The sequence below is a fragment of the Carassius auratus genome, chromosome 41, assembly GCF_003368295.1.
Source record: "Carassius auratus strain Wakin chromosome 41, ASM336829v1, whole genome shotgun sequence".
Lineage (NCBI taxonomy): Eukaryota > Metazoa > Chordata > Actinopteri > Cypriniformes > Cyprinidae > Carassius > Carassius auratus.
Window position 1 is genome coordinate 25,602,493 of NC_039283.1, and position 17,231 is coordinate 25,619,723.

Here is a 17,231-nt window from a genome sequence, read left to right on the forward strand (position 1 = left end):
TATTATAAATCCTGTAAACATATAGAAGGTAATATTTGGACTTCTCTGGTTCTCTGCACTGATTTTAAGCACAACCGGAAATATATCTACGCACACACTCGCAAGACCGGAAATCCAAGAATGCGGAGATTTGCAACTAGCCCATTGGCAAGGCGTGGGAAAGTTGTACAAAAGATTAGAAAGAATGCTTTAAACTGTAAATCTGCACAATTTAAGCATGTTGTTATTCTCCGTAGATAAGTGTATATGATTCTAAATAACGGACAGGAGTTGAATCTTGCACTGAAATGTTATTTATCTAACATCAGAAACAATAAAATGTTTTAAGTGTGGTAAAGAAGGACATCTTGTTCGTGCTTGTCCAGAGAATGGACAACATGAAACAATTCAGAATAATGATGGAGAGGGGCAAGAACAAAATGTTGTGTGTGAAAACCAACAAGAGAAGGACAGGGATAGAAATGAGGGGAAAAACATGAGAATGGTGAAAAAGTAAACAAGGAGCTGATCATGAAGAAAGTGTGAATAACGATAACGATAAGTGAGTTTGAATCTGTAAGCTCAGCTGATTCAGTTTCTCTTAGGAGATCTGAAAGGATTACCTATACCCTTGCAAACTGTTTAACTAGTTCAGGTAGAGGATTTAATTCCTGATCGGAAATTGTTTATAGAGTCAGTAAGAGTGTCAATGAAAGAAAAAGGGTTTGGGGGTCTCATAGAACAAGAACTGATACTGGCTGAAGAAAATAGTTTTAAAAGCTGAAATCAACTATGTTAAATTATGCAAAAGCAATGTTATAATCTTTCTTTTTACTTTTCTTTTTTTGTTATGCTCAGTCTCTTTTTTTATTAATTTATTCATGAGTAATTTAAAGCTGGGCAGTTTGAACATAAATGGTGCAAGGGATCATAGAAAAAGAGCAGTGCTGTTTGACCTGGTAAAGCAAAAAAATATTGTTGTCATGTTTGTTCAGGAGACTTATACTGATATGCAGAATGAAAATGCATGGAAAATGGAGTTGGAAAGAGAGGTGTTTAAGAGTCATAAGACTAATATCAGGCAAGGATTTGCTTTGTCCGGCATGTTGTATGCTTCAGCAATTGAACCATTTTTAGTAAGAATAAGAGCAAAGATAGATAGTTTGGAGTATACCAAAATGTGATTTTAAAATTAAATTCTCGGCTTATGCTGATGATGTTATTGGTATTGTGAATAATCAAGAAGAGGTGGATAATCTAAGAATAATAATAATTGATGACTTTGGGAAACTGTCTTCAGCTAAGTTAAACTGGAGTAAGAGTGAAGTTATTGTATGTGGAAAGTGGGATGGATAATGCCTTCCTAATTTACCTGCTGGATTTGATTGGAAGAAAAATGGCTTTAAATATTTAGGTGTATACCTTGGAGATTATTCAGTTTTACAAAAAAACTAGTCGATTTTTAGAAAAAAAAAACTAAGGGGTGACTGGAAAAATGGAAATGGCTTTGGCCCAAAATATAATTTAGATGATGTGTTATAGTCATCAGTAATTTGGAGGCGTCAACATTTTGGCATTGCTTGGCATGTACTGAGCCACCAAGCGGACTTTTTGCAAAACTACAAGCTTTCATTATGGACTTGATTTGGACTAAGCTTCACTGGGTGCTTAATGCAAGTATTTTAAGGTATGAATTAAGTCCTGCAATGCACCTTGCATGCACTTTATGATGAATAATTGTAACCACATTGTTACACCAATATATAATGCATTACATGTAAAGGCTTTAACAGACATCTTGCAGACATATCTGTGTTATCTGGGTCGAAACTAAACTCAACAGGAATGTTGCTCTTCAGAAAAAGGAATAAGGAAACTGCTTCGCATATTCACAGAAACCCCTTTTTTACACGAATCACTCAAACACAGAACCAGGAAAATATTTAAACTCATCAGTTCAGGAAAAGTTAAACTGAAGTTTCGTTGAGCTGTGGTGTGTTTGTGTCTCTGTATTCATGCTGTAAAATGGCAGAAGCCAGAATTTCAGTGGATCAAAAGGATTTCTTGTGTGCAGTGTGTCTGGATCTCCTGAAGGATCCAGTGACCATCCAGTGTGGACACAGTTACTGTAAGATCTGTATTACAGACTGCTGGGATCAGAATGATAAAATGGGATTCTACAGCTGTCCTCAGTGCAGACAGACCTTCAGTCCAAGACCTGCTTTATCTAGAAACACCATGCTGGCTGAAGTGGTGGAGAAACTGAAGAAGACTAAATTTTTTGCTGATTCTTACGCTGGAGCTGGAGATGTGCAGTGTGATTTCTGTACTGGAAGAAAACACAAAGCCGTAAAGTCCTGTCTGATGTGTCTGGACTCTTATTGTCAAACTCATTTTGACCGTCATGAAGAATTTCATTCACGTAAACCACACAGAGTAATTGAAGCCACTGGACGACTGCAGGAGATGATCTGCCAGAAACATGAGAAGATCCTTGAGGTTTTCTGTCGCACTGATCAGAAATGTATATGTATGTTGTGTACAATGGATGAACATAAAAACCATGACACTGTAACAGCAGCAGCACAGAGGACAAAGAAACAGGTATTTAACACTAAACACTGCTGAAATATTGCTAAGCACTCCTTGTGCTTCATGATAATTCTTGTAAGATGATCGCAACCGATCGTTGCTTCTGGAGTTTGAACCTACAGCCATTAGTTATAAGTTGACATAAGTAGCCTTTAAAATGTCTCATCCTATGTTTACTGGATTCATCTGTTCTCATGATGATTTAGTGTCAGTAGTTTTCTGTGAGATTGACTATCTATCATCCTGCAGAAGCAGCTGAAGGAGACACAGAAGACGCTCCAGCAGAGGATCCAGCAGAGAGAGAAAGATCTCCAGCAGCTGAGAGAGACTGTGGAGTCTCATAAGGTGAGTCTGGAGAAGAAGAGAAGTTTGTCTCCGTCTCAGTTCAGACTCACTGAAGCTGAATCACTGTGTGTCCTAACAGCGCTCTGCACAGACAGCAGTGGAGGACAGTGAGAGGATCTTTACTGAGCTCATCCTCTCCATTGAGAGAAGCCGCTCTGAGCTGATACGACTGATCAGAGATCAGGAAAAGACTGCAGTGAGTCGAGCTGAAGAACGACTGGAGCGACTGGAGCAGGAGATCAATGATCTGAGGAGGAGAGACGCTGAGCTGGAGCAGCTTTCACACACACAGGATCACATCCAGTTCCTGCAGGTAACACACATCTAGAAGAACAGGATCATAGTGGACTTGAGCAGATCCTACTGTGACAGAGACTCACAGAGAAACATTTCATGAGTGTCTTTTTAAAAAATCATCAGTCAGACCTTAACCTGATCGTCTTCTTTTGAAAGAGACACCATTTATAAATGACATTCGGCTCTAGAAATCATTTCTCTGAGCTCTTTCTTCTGGAAAGATATATTCAGCTGTCAAAAACCACTAGCACCACCAACAGTTCAAAACTTCAGTAACATTCCAGCCTTTTATTTTATTTTTCCTTCCGAGTTATTGCATCATGGTGAAATCAGTGAACGTGATAGTAAACATTCTGAGTAACATTCATCTAAATTTGGATCAGGTGATCCTCAAAGTTGATGAAACTGATTTGTATTTGCCTGTTCCACATTAATGAGTTTTCTTATTTTTATGGCCTAAATGACTGAATTTGTGGTGGCTTTCCTCAAAAATTGGGGCCATATTTGCAGCATTTTAAAATCTTGTTGCTGTTTTGCAGTAAAAACACAGCAAAAAAAAAAAAAAAAGCATTTTCAGTAAAATAATGTACATATTTTAAAATCTAATCTTGGCTTCTTGTGAAATCTGGTATTATGGGGAATAGCAAATATTCCCCCCAATATAAATCATATTCCTTGTTCATTTCAGTAGGTTAATAGTAGCCTTCATTAAAGCTCTAGTTTAGAAACTTTCATTTCATCCCGTGGTGAACACAGAAATATAAACAAGACGTTTGATAGCTTGAGCAGCCGTTTCAGAAATCAACGGGTTGAAAAGACAATAGATGTGTAGGTAGTGAATGAATGGTATCACTTGAAAATTACATACAGTTTTTATATAATTGTAAAATACTAGAATCTTTAGCTCTACTGTGATTTAATGAATGTAGCTGATGCTATGGAAGAGCTGGTTTGTGGTGAGTTATGAAAGATCAGTCAAGTTAACAAGATCTGCACAAATCTGATGTTCTGCAGGTTATTGGGTGAAGTGTGGAGCTGTTGAGTTTTGATTTCCGTTTTCTGTAGAGTTTCCAGTCTCTCTCAGCACCTCCTGAATCTACAGATGTAAATGAGGGTATCTTCAGTGATCTCTTCTCTTCTGATGATCTGAGAGAATCTGTCCATCAGCTGAGACACAAACTGGAGGATTTCTGCATAGAGCAGCTGAAGAAGATCTCAGACAGAGGTAAAGTCCTGGAGATTCAACTGCTCTCAGAAATGAGTCCATCATCATCTCATATCACAGAGAACATCATATTAGAAATGTCTTAGGGATGGATTGAGGGATCATGAGAAACACACTGTTCATGTCTGTTGATTTCCACAGCCACATTCACCAACATTGACTACTGGACCAGGAAGGACTTCCTACAATGTAAGTCAGTAAGAAAACAAGCATAAAAACTCACTGATTGTGTTCATGTTCTTCCTGTAGAAGGTGAAAGAAGATTTTTTTTCCTTCAGGGAATGAGGATTAAATGCGTAACTTAGACATACCCTTTCAGTCGGTCACGTTCAACATTACGTCAGAACAGACTGACGAATGGAGTCCCTTACAAACCACCACAGTAGCTGTCTTCCAGTGACCCGTGTAAGTTATAGCATCCGGTTGTGAGGCCAGCACAAGTGAAAGGCTAACATAGAATGCACTGGGTAGCATTTTCCAGCTGGAAGTATGGTAACAGGCTGCCAATACTCATAGGAGGACTTACAAAGCGGATATCAACCCATGTAGTGACTCTGAGATATCCAGCCCACAGGGTGGAAAATTTCAAAGACAGAGACCGCAAGGGTGGCTTGCCAAGGGTAAGACACATGCTACTGAGAGACTTACTGTGGAAATACACAGGTGGAAGTCATGGCCTAATGGTTAGAGGGTTGGACTCCCAATCGAAGGGTTGTGGGTTCTAGTCTCGGGCCGGATGGAATTGTGGGTGGGGGGAGTGCATGAACAGCTCTCTCTCCACTTTCAATACCACGACTTAGGTGCCCTTGAGCAAGGCATCGAACCCCCAACTGCTCCCCGGGCGCCCACTCCCCAAATGGCTGCCCACTGCTCCGGGTGTGTGCTCCGGGTGTGTGCTCACAGTGTGTGTGTGTGTGTTCACTGCTCTGTGTGTGTGCATTTCGGATGGGTTAAATGCAGAGCACAAATTCTGAGTATGGGTCACCATACTTGGCTGAATGTCACTTCACTTAGTCAAACACAGGGGCTGACCGACAGGGCGTGCATGTGCTCGACACAAACTGTGCTGGAAGAACCCAGGGTTCTGAACTGTGGAACTCACCTGAGGTGAATAGCACACGCATCCAGTCTGTGGAGTGGAATCGCGCAGCAAGCAAATTGACACAGAGCAGGTCCTGATTACTGGCCTGAAGGGGCAAGTATGCGGGAGGACACAGGCTCTATACAGAGATTATAGAATCTCACAAACGTGTTGTTAGCGAGGGAAGGAAGCTACAGATGAGCTGAGTGAGCTCTTACCCCCAGGGGTATGACAGGTCTTGAGCCTGATAAGACATCCACTATCCAGTGGGATAACCTCTGCTTGGAGACAGCCTTTCCTTTCCATAACAGACAAAGACCTGGTCTGAGGTCCTGAAGCACTGAGTTCTGTCTAATTAAGTGTGGAGCACAGATACTAGACAGAGCAGTGCCAGGGCTTGGTCTGCCTCCTCCTGGGGCAGCACTTGCAAATTCAAAACCTGATCTCTGAAAGGTGTGGAGGGAACATTGGGCAAGTATCCAGGCCGGGGTCTCAAGATAATTTGAAAGTTAGCCGGCCCAAATTCCAGACACGCTCCGTCAACTGATAAAACCTGCATGTGCCCGTCCCTCTGAACCAAAGCCAGAGCCACCCATTTTCTTGGGTACTATGATGTAGAGGCTGTAGAAGCTGGACTTCATGCCGGCTGGACAGACCAGCTCTATCATGCCCATTGCAAGCAGGGTCAAGATCTCTGTTGGCATGATAGGAGCATCCAAGGACTGGAGAGCTGTAGCCAGGCCAGTTCAAAGGAACTTCAGCTGTTCCCACAGTGGAGCAGTAAGGCAGAACAGGTGGCCCCGACATGGAAGGAGTGCTCAGCCAGGTTGGAGGGCATACATTCGTCTGATTCCAAAACATGGCAAAGGGGTGTGAGAAGGCAATGCATTCTCAAGCTGGTCTTTGCCTGGAAACTGGCAAAAGAAGAAGGGGTGAGGTATCACATCGCCTACTGTCATCCACAGCCTCTGGGGACCTGGAAGTAGAGGAAACAGCTCTTTTAATAATGGTTTAGGTGCCACCAGTCATGTGGCCAGTGGCAGACCAAAAAGAAAATGAAAACCAAAGATTCTTCTCGGCCCTCCTCCGGTGGAAGGAGCGGTCCTGCTCCCATCTCCTGAAGAGCTGACTTCTCCCCTCAGGGTTGCCCATCTCAGGAACACCGCTTGGCCTGATGAAGAGGCATCTGAGCAGGCGCTAGTGTAGAGGCAGCAGTGGGCCACTGGGGCAGAGTATGTTTTATGTCATCAAACTGCTTTGGGGCAGCAGAGAATTGCTGGGCAAAACTCTAGATTGTGTTGCCGAAGAGGCCAGTCTGAGAGACCGGGGAGTTGAAGAGCTGGGTCCTATCAGACTCCCTAATGTCTGCCAGGTTCAGCCATAGGTGCCACTCCTGGACCACCTAAGTGGACATAAACTGACCTAAGGAGCACACAGTAACCTCTGTCGCCTATAGAGTGAGGTCAGTAGGAGAGCAAGCCTCCTGCAAGACTTCTGGGTCGACACTGTCCTTGTGCAGCTTATTGAGCATCTTGGCCTGGTAGATCTGGAGGTAGGGATGGGTAGATTGACACCTAATATCGACACATTTCGAGTTTTTGAGCCGGGAAAGCATGGCCGGACTCAGACTCGGGCAATGCTGGCATCCCAGAGGGAGGCATCAAAGCTGAATCCTCATCTCCCGAGGACTCAAGCTTGCCTTGTGATGCAGCAATTTGGAGCCCCGAATGAAATGATGGGGACCTGGTGAGAGGGCCCAGCATGCTCAACTGGAAGCTCCATGGGCTGTGGTGTTTGTGAGGGGGTGTGGCCCGAGGAGGTTGTCTCGTCGGGGAGGCACACACCATCACCATGAGATCACCCTGGCCACCAGCCGATATAGTGCTCTCACAGAAAGAGGATCTAGATTGGGGTGTGGCAGAAGGGACTCTATACTGTTTAAGGTAATCGAGTCATGATCTTAACACCACGATTGTCATGTTCCTGCAACGAGAGCATCAACCATCCATGAATGCAGAATCAACGTGCTGAAAAGGCCAGGCATGTGAGAAGCGATCCAATCATGAGGAGCCATATATTGACCGCACTCAGAAACGCATGGGCAGTTTGACATCTGTAAAAAGATGCAAACACAACCAGTGAAGCTCTTTTAGAAAAACAGCTCTTTCAGAGGTGCTTAATCGCTAAGGGGAACACAGAGCTGGAGAGAAAAAGCAGAAAGCCCAAACAAACTGCTGAAATGCGCTGTTGCATCAACAGCACTGAAGACTCCGGTGCAGAAAACACTCCAGTGAAGCAGGCAGAGAGATGTGCTCAGTTCTGAAGTGAAAGCTTGAATGAGAGTTGCTCATGCTGCTCGTTATATACCCTCGCAATGCAAATCCTGCAGACCAAGGTACTCAGTCTACCATTGGCTCATCCTGTTACGACTCTAATGTGATAAGACTCTCAGGCAAGACCCCATTCGTCAGTCTGTTCTGACGTAAAAGCAAACGTGACCGTCTGAAAGGGAACTGGTGATACACTGAACATGAAGTGTTCAGCTACATGAAAAGATCAAACAGATGAATAACTGATTATGATGTGTTTTATCTCCATCAGATTCCCATCAGCTCACTCTGGATCTGAACACAGTGAATAAACGTCTCCGTCTGTCTGAGAGCAATAGAGTGATTACTAACACTGGCACAGATCAGACATATCCTGATCATCCAGACAGATTTAATTATGTGTCTCAGGTGTTATGTAGAGAGAGTGTGTGTGGACACTGTTACTGGGAGCTGCAGTGGAGTGGACAAGAAGTGTGTATATCAGTGTCATATAAGAGCATCAGCAGGAAGGGACGGGGTCATGATTGTTGGTTTGGATTTTATGATCAGTCCTGGAGTTTAATCTGCTCTTCCTCCAGTTACTCATTCATCCACAATAAGATACAGACTGTTATCCGTGTAGAGTCCATCAGCAGGAGAATAGGAGTGTTTGTGGATCACAGTGCAGGAACTCTGTCCTTCTACAGCGTTTCTGACACAATGAGCCTCATCCACACAGTCCAGACCACATTCACTCAGCCACTCTATCCTGGGTTTAGTCTTTTTTTTTCTGGATCATCAGTGAAACTGTGTTGATGAATCAGAATAGATAATAAACACACACACACACACACACCTCTTCATTTTGCCTTACCAGAGGCTGCGGTTCAGTCTCCTCTGTGTATGGAGTGAGAGTGTAACTGAAGAGAAGATTCTGGGACTTTCTCTACTATCTGGTATCGGTCAGAGAGAGCCGATCTATATCCGAGAATGAACGTATTATTCGGTGTTACTTCTGAAGCCATTTCTTACACATGGTCATGTTATGAATTTTTGCTAATCGGACAACTATCTGATTTGTAAAAACGTTTCCATTTATACTTTGCCACATACATGTGTCGTCGAAAAAGGCATATAAGTCCGATCTTCAATGCCTGCACTATATTTAAATTCAATCTAAATTCGCTATCATTAAAGTCAATGAACTCAAAAGATAAACACTGCATTTTATTAATTATCAGCTCATTTCGAGATCAAAGACCGCAATAGCCTATAATATGCACACAATTTTGGGAGGAGTAAAATTTACATATGTGGTTTCAACAACCACCGGGATTGATATCGGGCAATCCTGAACGCTAAGTATCGGAATCGGTATCGGAGGTTAAAAAGGCAGATCGGAGCATCCCTAATTGGAGAAAGAAAAAACCTATCGTCAATAAGAGTGATAAAAATCTCCAGCAGCTCTGACAAAGTCTGGGTCTGTACACAAACAACAGTAGTAAACGAGGGGACACTTGAGGAAGATACAGCTTTGGAAATAGTACCATAGATTATATGATAACAGACATAGATCCTTCATCTCTTCAAGCATTCACTGTAAGAGAACTAACCCCACTGTCCAAACACAGTTAAATAACTATAACTAGTTGCTATACCCAGCAACACTGCAATGCTTTTGAAACACAAATGCACAAATATTAGTCATGCCAAGAAAATAAAGCACTTAATACTGAAACTGAAGTAGAATTTCAGAAGTTGTTCTTGTGTACAGTGTGTCTGGATCTCCTGAAGGATCCAGGTAAGAATAGAGATCAAAATATACAGCTTATAGTTTATTTATATAAGAGGTATATTTGTGTATAAAAGTTGGGTATCATAGTGTTATCCTAGTCCCCAGCAATGTTTTCATAACACAAATGTACTAATGTTTGTCATGCCAATAAAGTTGTACTAATGTTTGTCATGCCTAATACTGAAATTGAATACTGAGAGAGAGTGTGTGAATGTGAGTATGCCTGTGTGTTTGTGTGTGTGAAGACTGAAGCCAACTGAAAGACTGAAAAAAACTGATCTATCAGTGTGATCATGAAGGGAGTGTAAATCTGTACAGTTATTAGTCCTGTAGTTCAAGTGTAGTAATTAGGATGCAGAATTAATCAAGTTTTTAAAACTATTGACCTGCTTCTCTGTAACTTGTAATATTTGAGTGTTTGTCTGAGACTGATATCAAGCAGACATTTCATTATCAGGGTTCCCCATTCCTAGTCCAGGAGAGTCACTTTCCCACAGAGTTTAGTTTGATCTAAATTAAACAGACCTGATTCAACTTCTTAAGGTCTTTGCATTAACGGCCAGGTGTGTCGAAACTAAACTCTAAAGGATCAGGAACCTGCTTCACAGACACACCTGTTAAACACACGTAACAAACACAGAACCAGGAAACAGGAATCTCATGAGTTCAGTGAAAGAGAAACTTAAGTGCAGTTGAGCTGTTGTGTGTTTGTGTCTCTGTATTCAAGCAGTAACATGGCAGGAGCCAAAGTTTTTCAGGATGAGTTCTTGTGTCCAGTGTGTCTGGATCTCCTGAAGCACCCAGTGACCATCCAGTGTGGACACAGTTACTGTAAGATCTGTATTACAGACTGCTGGGATCAGAATGATAAAATGGGATTCTACAGCTGTCCTCAGTGCAGACAGACCTTCAGTCCAAGACCTGCTTTATCTAGAAACACCATGCTGGCTGAAGTGGTGGAGAAACTGAAGAAGAAACTGAAGAAGAGGAAACGTCCTGCTGACTGTGATGCTGGAGATGGAGATGTGCAGTGTGATGTCTGTACTGGAAGAAAATACAAAGCTGTCAAGTCCTGTCTGGTGTGTCTGAACTCTTACTGTCAGAATCACCTCGAACAACATGAGAGTTGGTTTAGAGGAAAGAGGCACAATTTGACAGAAGCCACTGGACGACTGCAGGAGATGATCTGTCAGAAACATGAGAAGCTCCTTGAAGTTTTCTGTCGCACTGATCAGAAATGTTTATGTGTGCTGTGTACGATGGATGAACATAAAAACCATGACACTGTATCAGCTGCAGCACAGAGGACAGAGAAACAGGTATTTAACACTAGTCACTGATTAAACATTGCTAAACACTTATTATGCTTCATAATATTTTTTAATGATAATTGTAACTAGATATCAGCTCCACTTTTACTGGATTAAGCTTTTTTCATGATAATTTAGTGGCAGTAGTTTTCTGTGAGATTCACTATCATCTGTTTGTCCTGCAGAAGCAGCTGAAGGAGACACAGAAGACGCTCCAGCAGAGAATCCAGCAGAGAGAGAAAGATCTCCAGCAGCTGAGAGAGACTGTGGAGTCTCATAAGGTGAGTCTGGAGAAGAAGAGAAGTTTGTCTCCATCTCAGTTCAGACTCACTGAAGCTGAATCACTGTGTGTCCTAACAGCGCTCTGCACAGACAGCAGTGGAGGACAGTGAGAGGATCTTTACTGAGCTCATCCGCTCCATTGAGAGAAGCCGCTCTGAGCTGATACGACTAATCAGAGATCAGGAAAAGACTGCAGTGAGTCGAGATGAAGAACGACTGGAGCGACTGGAGCAGGAGATCAATGATCTGAGGAGGAGAGACGCTGAGCTGGAGCAGCTTTCACACACACAGGATCACATCCAGTTCCTGCAGGTAACAGATCTAGAAGCTCTATTCTAGAAACGTTAATTTTGTTCCTCATGCTGAACATGGAAACATAAGACATGTAGGTCGTGAATGAATGATTGCTTTCACTTGGGAATCACGTATAATTCCTCTTCAGGAACTCAAGCTGCGTCAAGCGCTTTGGGAAAAGGAATATCGCGTGCAATCTGTCCAATGGAAGAGCGTGACGTCACAGGTGGGGCGACGTAGCGACCAGGAAGGCTCCGGCCTTGCCCACAAAACCGTTAAAAACAACATCAATGTTAATGGGCAAGGGCTATGTGGCAGCAGGTCAGGCGGGGGCGTGTCTTCACACTATGGCCGTCCTCCAGGCATATCATACCTGCTGAGAGATTTAGATGAGGGAGAGAGGATCAAGTCCGAAGATATCGCAGAGCTTAGACGGACCACTGATCTCTCCCTCCGCGCCACTGGAGGCCAGTCTGCCAACCCTGCCAGTGTTTCAGGGTGCAGCGGTCTCCCGCGAGCGTTACTCCCAGTTATTTATCCTATTTATATATTTATATATAATCGCCCGGAGCTGTGGAAGTTGTGGGTGTGGCCCCTGAGGGGGCACAGTTCATAGCATTCGGTCTCTCAACTGAGGTTGTTGAAACCCTCCTCCAATCCAGAGCTCCCTCTACGAGGAAACTGTATGCCCTGAGGTGGAAACTCTTCACCTCATGGTGCAGAGACCGCCAGCTTGACCCCGTTAACTGCCCAGTTGGTACAGTTCTTGAGTTTCTCCAAGCTAGGCTCTCTGCGGGGTTAACTCACTCCACCTTAAAGGTGTACGTGGTGTCCATAGCTGCTTACCACGTCCCTTTCAATGGTCAGTCAGTGGTTAGACACCCCCTAGTTACACGTTCCTCCACGGTGCACTGAGGCTGAGACCTCCAGGACGGTCCCGTACTCACAGTGGGACTTGGTTCTGGTGTTAGAGGCTCTTTGTAAAGCCCTCTCGGTTGCCCCTAGACTTTGCCCCTGGTATGGCCAAAGCATTCTTATACCCTCTAGCGGGTTATGTTTCTAAAGTTCCCTCTGTTACGCCACAACCAATAGTACTGCAGGCCTTCTGCCCTCCTCCCTTTCGGGAGCCAGACCAGGAAAAGCTAAACTGTATATGTCCAGTTCGAGCGCTGGACGCATACGTCCACAGAGCTGCCCTGTGGAGAGAAACTGACCAATTGCTTGTTTGCTATGGTCCTGCTAAAAAGGGTTTCTCTGCCTCTAAGCAGACCCTTAGTCGTTGGATAGTCAAGACTATCAATGTCTCCTATGAGTCCTCTGGTCTTCCCATTCCTTTGGGAGCCAGGGCTCACTCTACTCGGTGTATGGCTGCCTCTAAGGCCTTTCTAGCATGCGTGTCCCTCTTGGACATCTGCAACGCTGCGGGATGGTCCACGCCCCCTACATTTGCCAGATTTTACAATCTTGATATGCAAGCTGCTCCGGGCTCTTCTGTCCTCTTGCCTTAGCTGTGCTTTTCGGATACACACTAGGCAGGGGATTGTTAGTCTGGCAGCGTTGGCTCATCGTTCCCCAAAGCGCTCGACGCAGCTCGAGTTCCTGAAGAGGAACGTCTATAGGTTACGAATGTAACCCTAGTTCTTCGAGGGAACGAGACACTGCATCGCAGAGCCATACTCCCGGCACCCCTGCCGGCGCTTCCCTACTCGAAGCTGAAGCCAGCTACTTGGCACATGCCTTTATAGCTTCCTGGTCGCTATGTCACCCCGCCTGTGACGTCACACTCTTCCATTGGACAGATTGCACACGATATTCAGAGTTGATCTTGCCAAAGGCATTTCCCCAAAGCACTCGACGCAGCGCCTCGTTCCCTCGAGGAGCTAGGGTTACATTCGTAACCTAGAGACGTTTTATTTTAAGCGAAATCAAATTGTAGAATCTGTAGCTCTAATGTGAGATAATGAATATGAGAAGAATGAAGCTGATGCTTTGAAAGTGCTGGATTCAGACAGGTCAACAAGAGCTGCACAAATCTGATGTTCCTGAAGGTTATTGAGTGAAGTGTGGAGCTGATGAGTTTTGATTTCTGATTTCTGTAGAGTTTCCAGTCTCTCTCAGCACTCAATATCTGCTCTCAATATCAGTGTCATATAAGAGCATCAGCAGGAAGGGATCGGGTGATGAATGTGTGTTTGGACATAATGATCAGTCCTGGAGTTTAATCTGCACCCGCTTCAGTTACTCATTCAGACATAATAAAATACAGACTGTTATCCCTGTAGAGTCCATCATCAGGAGAATAGGAGTGTTTGTGGATCACAGTGCAGGAATCTTGTGCTTCTACAGCGTCTCTGACACAATGAGCCTCATCCACACAGTCCAGACCACATTCACTCAGCCGCTCTACCCTGGGTTTAATGTTCGGTCTGGATCATCAGTGAAACTGTGTTGATGAATCATAATAGACTATTGATAGATTCTACCCATAATGCTTTGAGCTGCATGATGAATCAGTAACAGTGAGATGTTATAGAGTCTCTTCTCTTCATAACACTAATACTGCAGCTGAACTTCTGTCAGTGATATGTCAGAATAAATGTGTAATAAATCCTCATATAGACAGTAAGATCAGTGTGTGTGTGTGTGTGTGTGTGTGTGTGTGAGTCCTGCTGAGTGACCATGTGTTTCTGTGCTATTCTCAACATCTGTTTGTGTTGATTCTAGTTTTTAATGTAGTGACACATCAATCCTTTCTATAATTACTAATCATGATTACCTTTCAATTCATATGAACACAGTCAATAAATCAATTTCATTATTTACTTTATGGAGCTCCGGCCCTTTCCAGTGTTTTGTGTTCTTGTGTCACGAGTTGTCATGCATTTAATTATTAACTGTGGAATTTGTTTTTATTTTTAAGTCACAGCTTGTTAATAATTCATTCTATTATAGATCAGTGGTTAAAGTGTGTAGATGACATGAAATGTCATCATGTGTGTGTGTCTGAAGACTTGATTCAGGTCCTTCCTTCAGTATGCGTCTGATCACACAGTCGATCACACTGACGATGCACAGACTCAACGTTTAGTTTCACTAGAAGCACTAGTAGTGATGACGGACTTAAAAGGAAGTCTTGGCCTAGTGGTTAGAAAGTTTGAGTCCTAACCCTAAGGTTGTGGGTTTGAGTCTCAGGCTGGCAATACCACGACTGAGGTGCCCTTGAGTTAGGCACCGAACCCCCAACCGCAGGTGTGTGTGTGTGTTCACTGCTGTGTGTGTGTGTGTGTGTTCACTGCTGTGTGTGTGTGTGTGTGTTCACTGCTGTGTGTGTGTGTGTGTGTTCACTGCTGTGTGTGTGTGTGTGTGTGTGTTCACTGCTCTGTGTGTGTGTGTGTGTGTGTGTTCACTGCTGTGTGTGTGTGTGTGTGTGTGTGTTCACTGCTGTGTGTGTGTGTGTGTGTGTGTGTGTGTTCACTGCTGTGTGTGTGTGTGTGTGTGTGTGTGTTCACTGCTGTGTGTGTGTGTGTGTTCACTGCTGTGTGTGTGTGTGTGTGTGTGTGTGTGTTCACTGCTGTGTGTGTGTGTGTGTTCACTGCTGTGTGTGTGTGTGTTCACTGCTGTGTGTGTGTGTGTGTGTGTGTGTGTGTTCACTGCTCTGTGTGTGTGTGTGTTCACTGCTGTGTGTGTGTGTATGTGTTCACTGCTGTGTGTGTGTGTGTGTTCACTGCTCTGTGTGTGTGTGTGTTCACTGCTTTGTGTGTGTGTGTTCACTGCTGTGTGTGTGTGTGTTCACTGCTGTGTGTGTGTGTGTGTGTTCACTGCTGTGTGTGTGTGTGTGTTCACTGCTCTGTGTGTTTGTGTGTGTGTGTTCACTGCTCTGTGTGTGTGTGTGTTCACTGCTGTGTGTGTGTGTGTGTGTGTTCACTGCTGTGTGTGTGTGTGTGTGTTCACTGCTGTGTGTGTGTGTGTGTTCACTGCTGTGTGTGTGTGTGTGTTCACTGCTGTGTGTGTGTGTTCACTGCTCTGTGTGTGTGTGTGTGTGTGTGTTCACTGCTCTGTGTGTGTGTGTGTTCACTGCTGTGTGTGTGTGTGTGTTCACTGCTGTGTGTGTGTTCACTGCTGTGTGTGTGTGTGTTCACTGCTGTGTGTGTGTGTGTGTGTGTTCACTGCTGTGTGTGTGTGTGTGTGTGTGTTCACTGCTGTGTGTGTGTGTGTGTTCACTGCTGTGTGTGTGTGTGTGTGGGTTCACTGCTGTGTGTGTGTGTGTGTTCACTGCTGTGTGTGTGTGTGTGTTCACTGCTGTGTGTGCAGTTTGGATGGTTTAAATGCAGAGCACGAATTCTGAGTATTGGTCACCATAATTGGATGTATGTCAGGTCCTCTAGTAAACAGCACTATTAAATAGAGCTCACAGTCTATCCAGCAGGGGGCAGTGTTTAATTATGTTTAGATTGAAGCATGAATCTGGCTTTATATAAATTAAAAAAATAATAATAATGAAATAACTATATGCTGAATATCAGCTGGCCTTATTCTAGCAGTAAATTAGTTATGTTGGTGCTGTTTTAGAATCTTAATGAGTATTCATACAATTTGCACAGAATGCAAAACAACTTAATAGTATTTAAATACATTAAATGTCAACAACCAACCAAACAACTAACAGCAGCATCTATCATATGTGAACTGTGATGAACCATGAAACACACACACACACACACACACACACACATACACAATGAGGTCATATCATAGACGTCAGGTGTTTTATGTAAAGAATGAGAATGATTACAGACTAAACCCAAAATCAAACTCTTAAAGAAAACACAAAAATGTATCCATGAATAATCTGTGGTCAGTCACACAGAAAAAAACGAAGAAAAAACTAAATTAATTAAGGAGCCACTATTCTTCTGTGTGGGTGTATTCAAGCCGCGCGGGTTTAGCGCGGGGGCGTAGTCACATTAGAATGAAGGGAGACATGAAAAACAGACATCGCGTTGTGTTCATATGGATTACTTTATCACAGAATATCTGTTTTCTTGTTTGGTTTAAAAGTAGACATGTCAGGCTTTCTATAGATATCTCTTCGTTGAGTATTCACGGAGTAACACTTCATTTTAATGACGTGTTTGTACATGACAATCAGCGCAGAGAAAGGCTGCAGACAGCACACCTTGTTTGTTATCTTTATTTTATAAAAGCACAAAGTTCTGTTGTTATTATGTCTGTATACAAAACAAAGTAGACCCTTTACAGATTCAATTGATGTATTGCTCTTATCAGTACGATTAAAACTGAAAGTGTAATTTAAGTTCATTTCAGGGTTATCAGGAGAAAATAACTCATGACGCGTGTACGCGTTAAACGACTCCAGAGGGTTAATATATTTATATCTACATCTGTTGTTCTGCTCTATATCTGAGTTTTCTCTGACCTCCTTCAGAAACAGAGACATGAGAAATGCCCTGCGTCTCTGACATCAGTCCACTTTCACAGTCCTGTACCTCTGTGATGAGAAATGTCTCTGAGAAACCGAGTCGAGCTCTGAAATCCCACAGGAGCTCTGGAATGAGCGGCTTCAGCGCTGGAATAACAATACAGTCTCTCTCTCTCTCTCTTTCTGTCTATCACACTCTCAGAGAGCAAGACCCTTTAAAACAACCTCCACTCAGGAGCAAAAGCAATCTGGAGTGGAATTTGTCTTCTAGATTGAAAACAC

The 17,231-nt window shown here is 43.4% G+C and overlaps 3 protein-coding genes across 5 annotated transcripts in view; 2 read left to right on the forward strand and 1 right to left on the reverse strand.

Annotated features, from left to right (window-relative positions):
• LOC113059402 (cyclin-dependent kinase 14) overlaps window positions 1–17,231 on the reverse strand; it is a 151,103-nt gene that overhangs the window by 58,845 nt on the left and 75,027 nt on the right. The window lies entirely within an intron of this gene.
• LOC113059401 (tripartite motif-containing protein 16-like) lies at window positions 12–9,317 on the forward strand. The gene is made up of 6 exons (XM_026227870.1): window positions 12–2,583; window positions 2,821–2,916; window positions 2,996–3,229; window positions 4,279–4,438; window positions 4,580–4,627; window positions 8,121–9,317. Exons 1-6 carry the CDS (start codon window positions 2,005–2,007, stop codon window positions 8,642–8,644), a joined length of 1,641 nt encoding a protein of 546 aa, XP_026083655.1. The 5' UTR covers window positions 12–2,004; the 3' UTR covers window positions 8,645–9,317.
• Window positions 9,509–17,231, forward strand: part of LOC113059404 (E3 ubiquitin/ISG15 ligase TRIM25-like) — a 13,737-nt gene continuing 6,014 nt past the window's right edge. Inside the window, exons 1-3 of the mRNA XM_026227876.1 lie at window positions 9,509–10,942; window positions 11,119–11,214; window positions 11,294–11,527. Coding sequence (XP_026083661.1) covers window positions 10,358–10,942; window positions 11,119–11,214; window positions 11,294–11,527 — 915 coding nt within the window. The 5' untranslated portion in view covers window positions 9,509–10,357. The remainder of the gene's footprint in view (window positions 10,943–11,118; window positions 11,215–11,293; window positions 11,528–17,231) is intronic.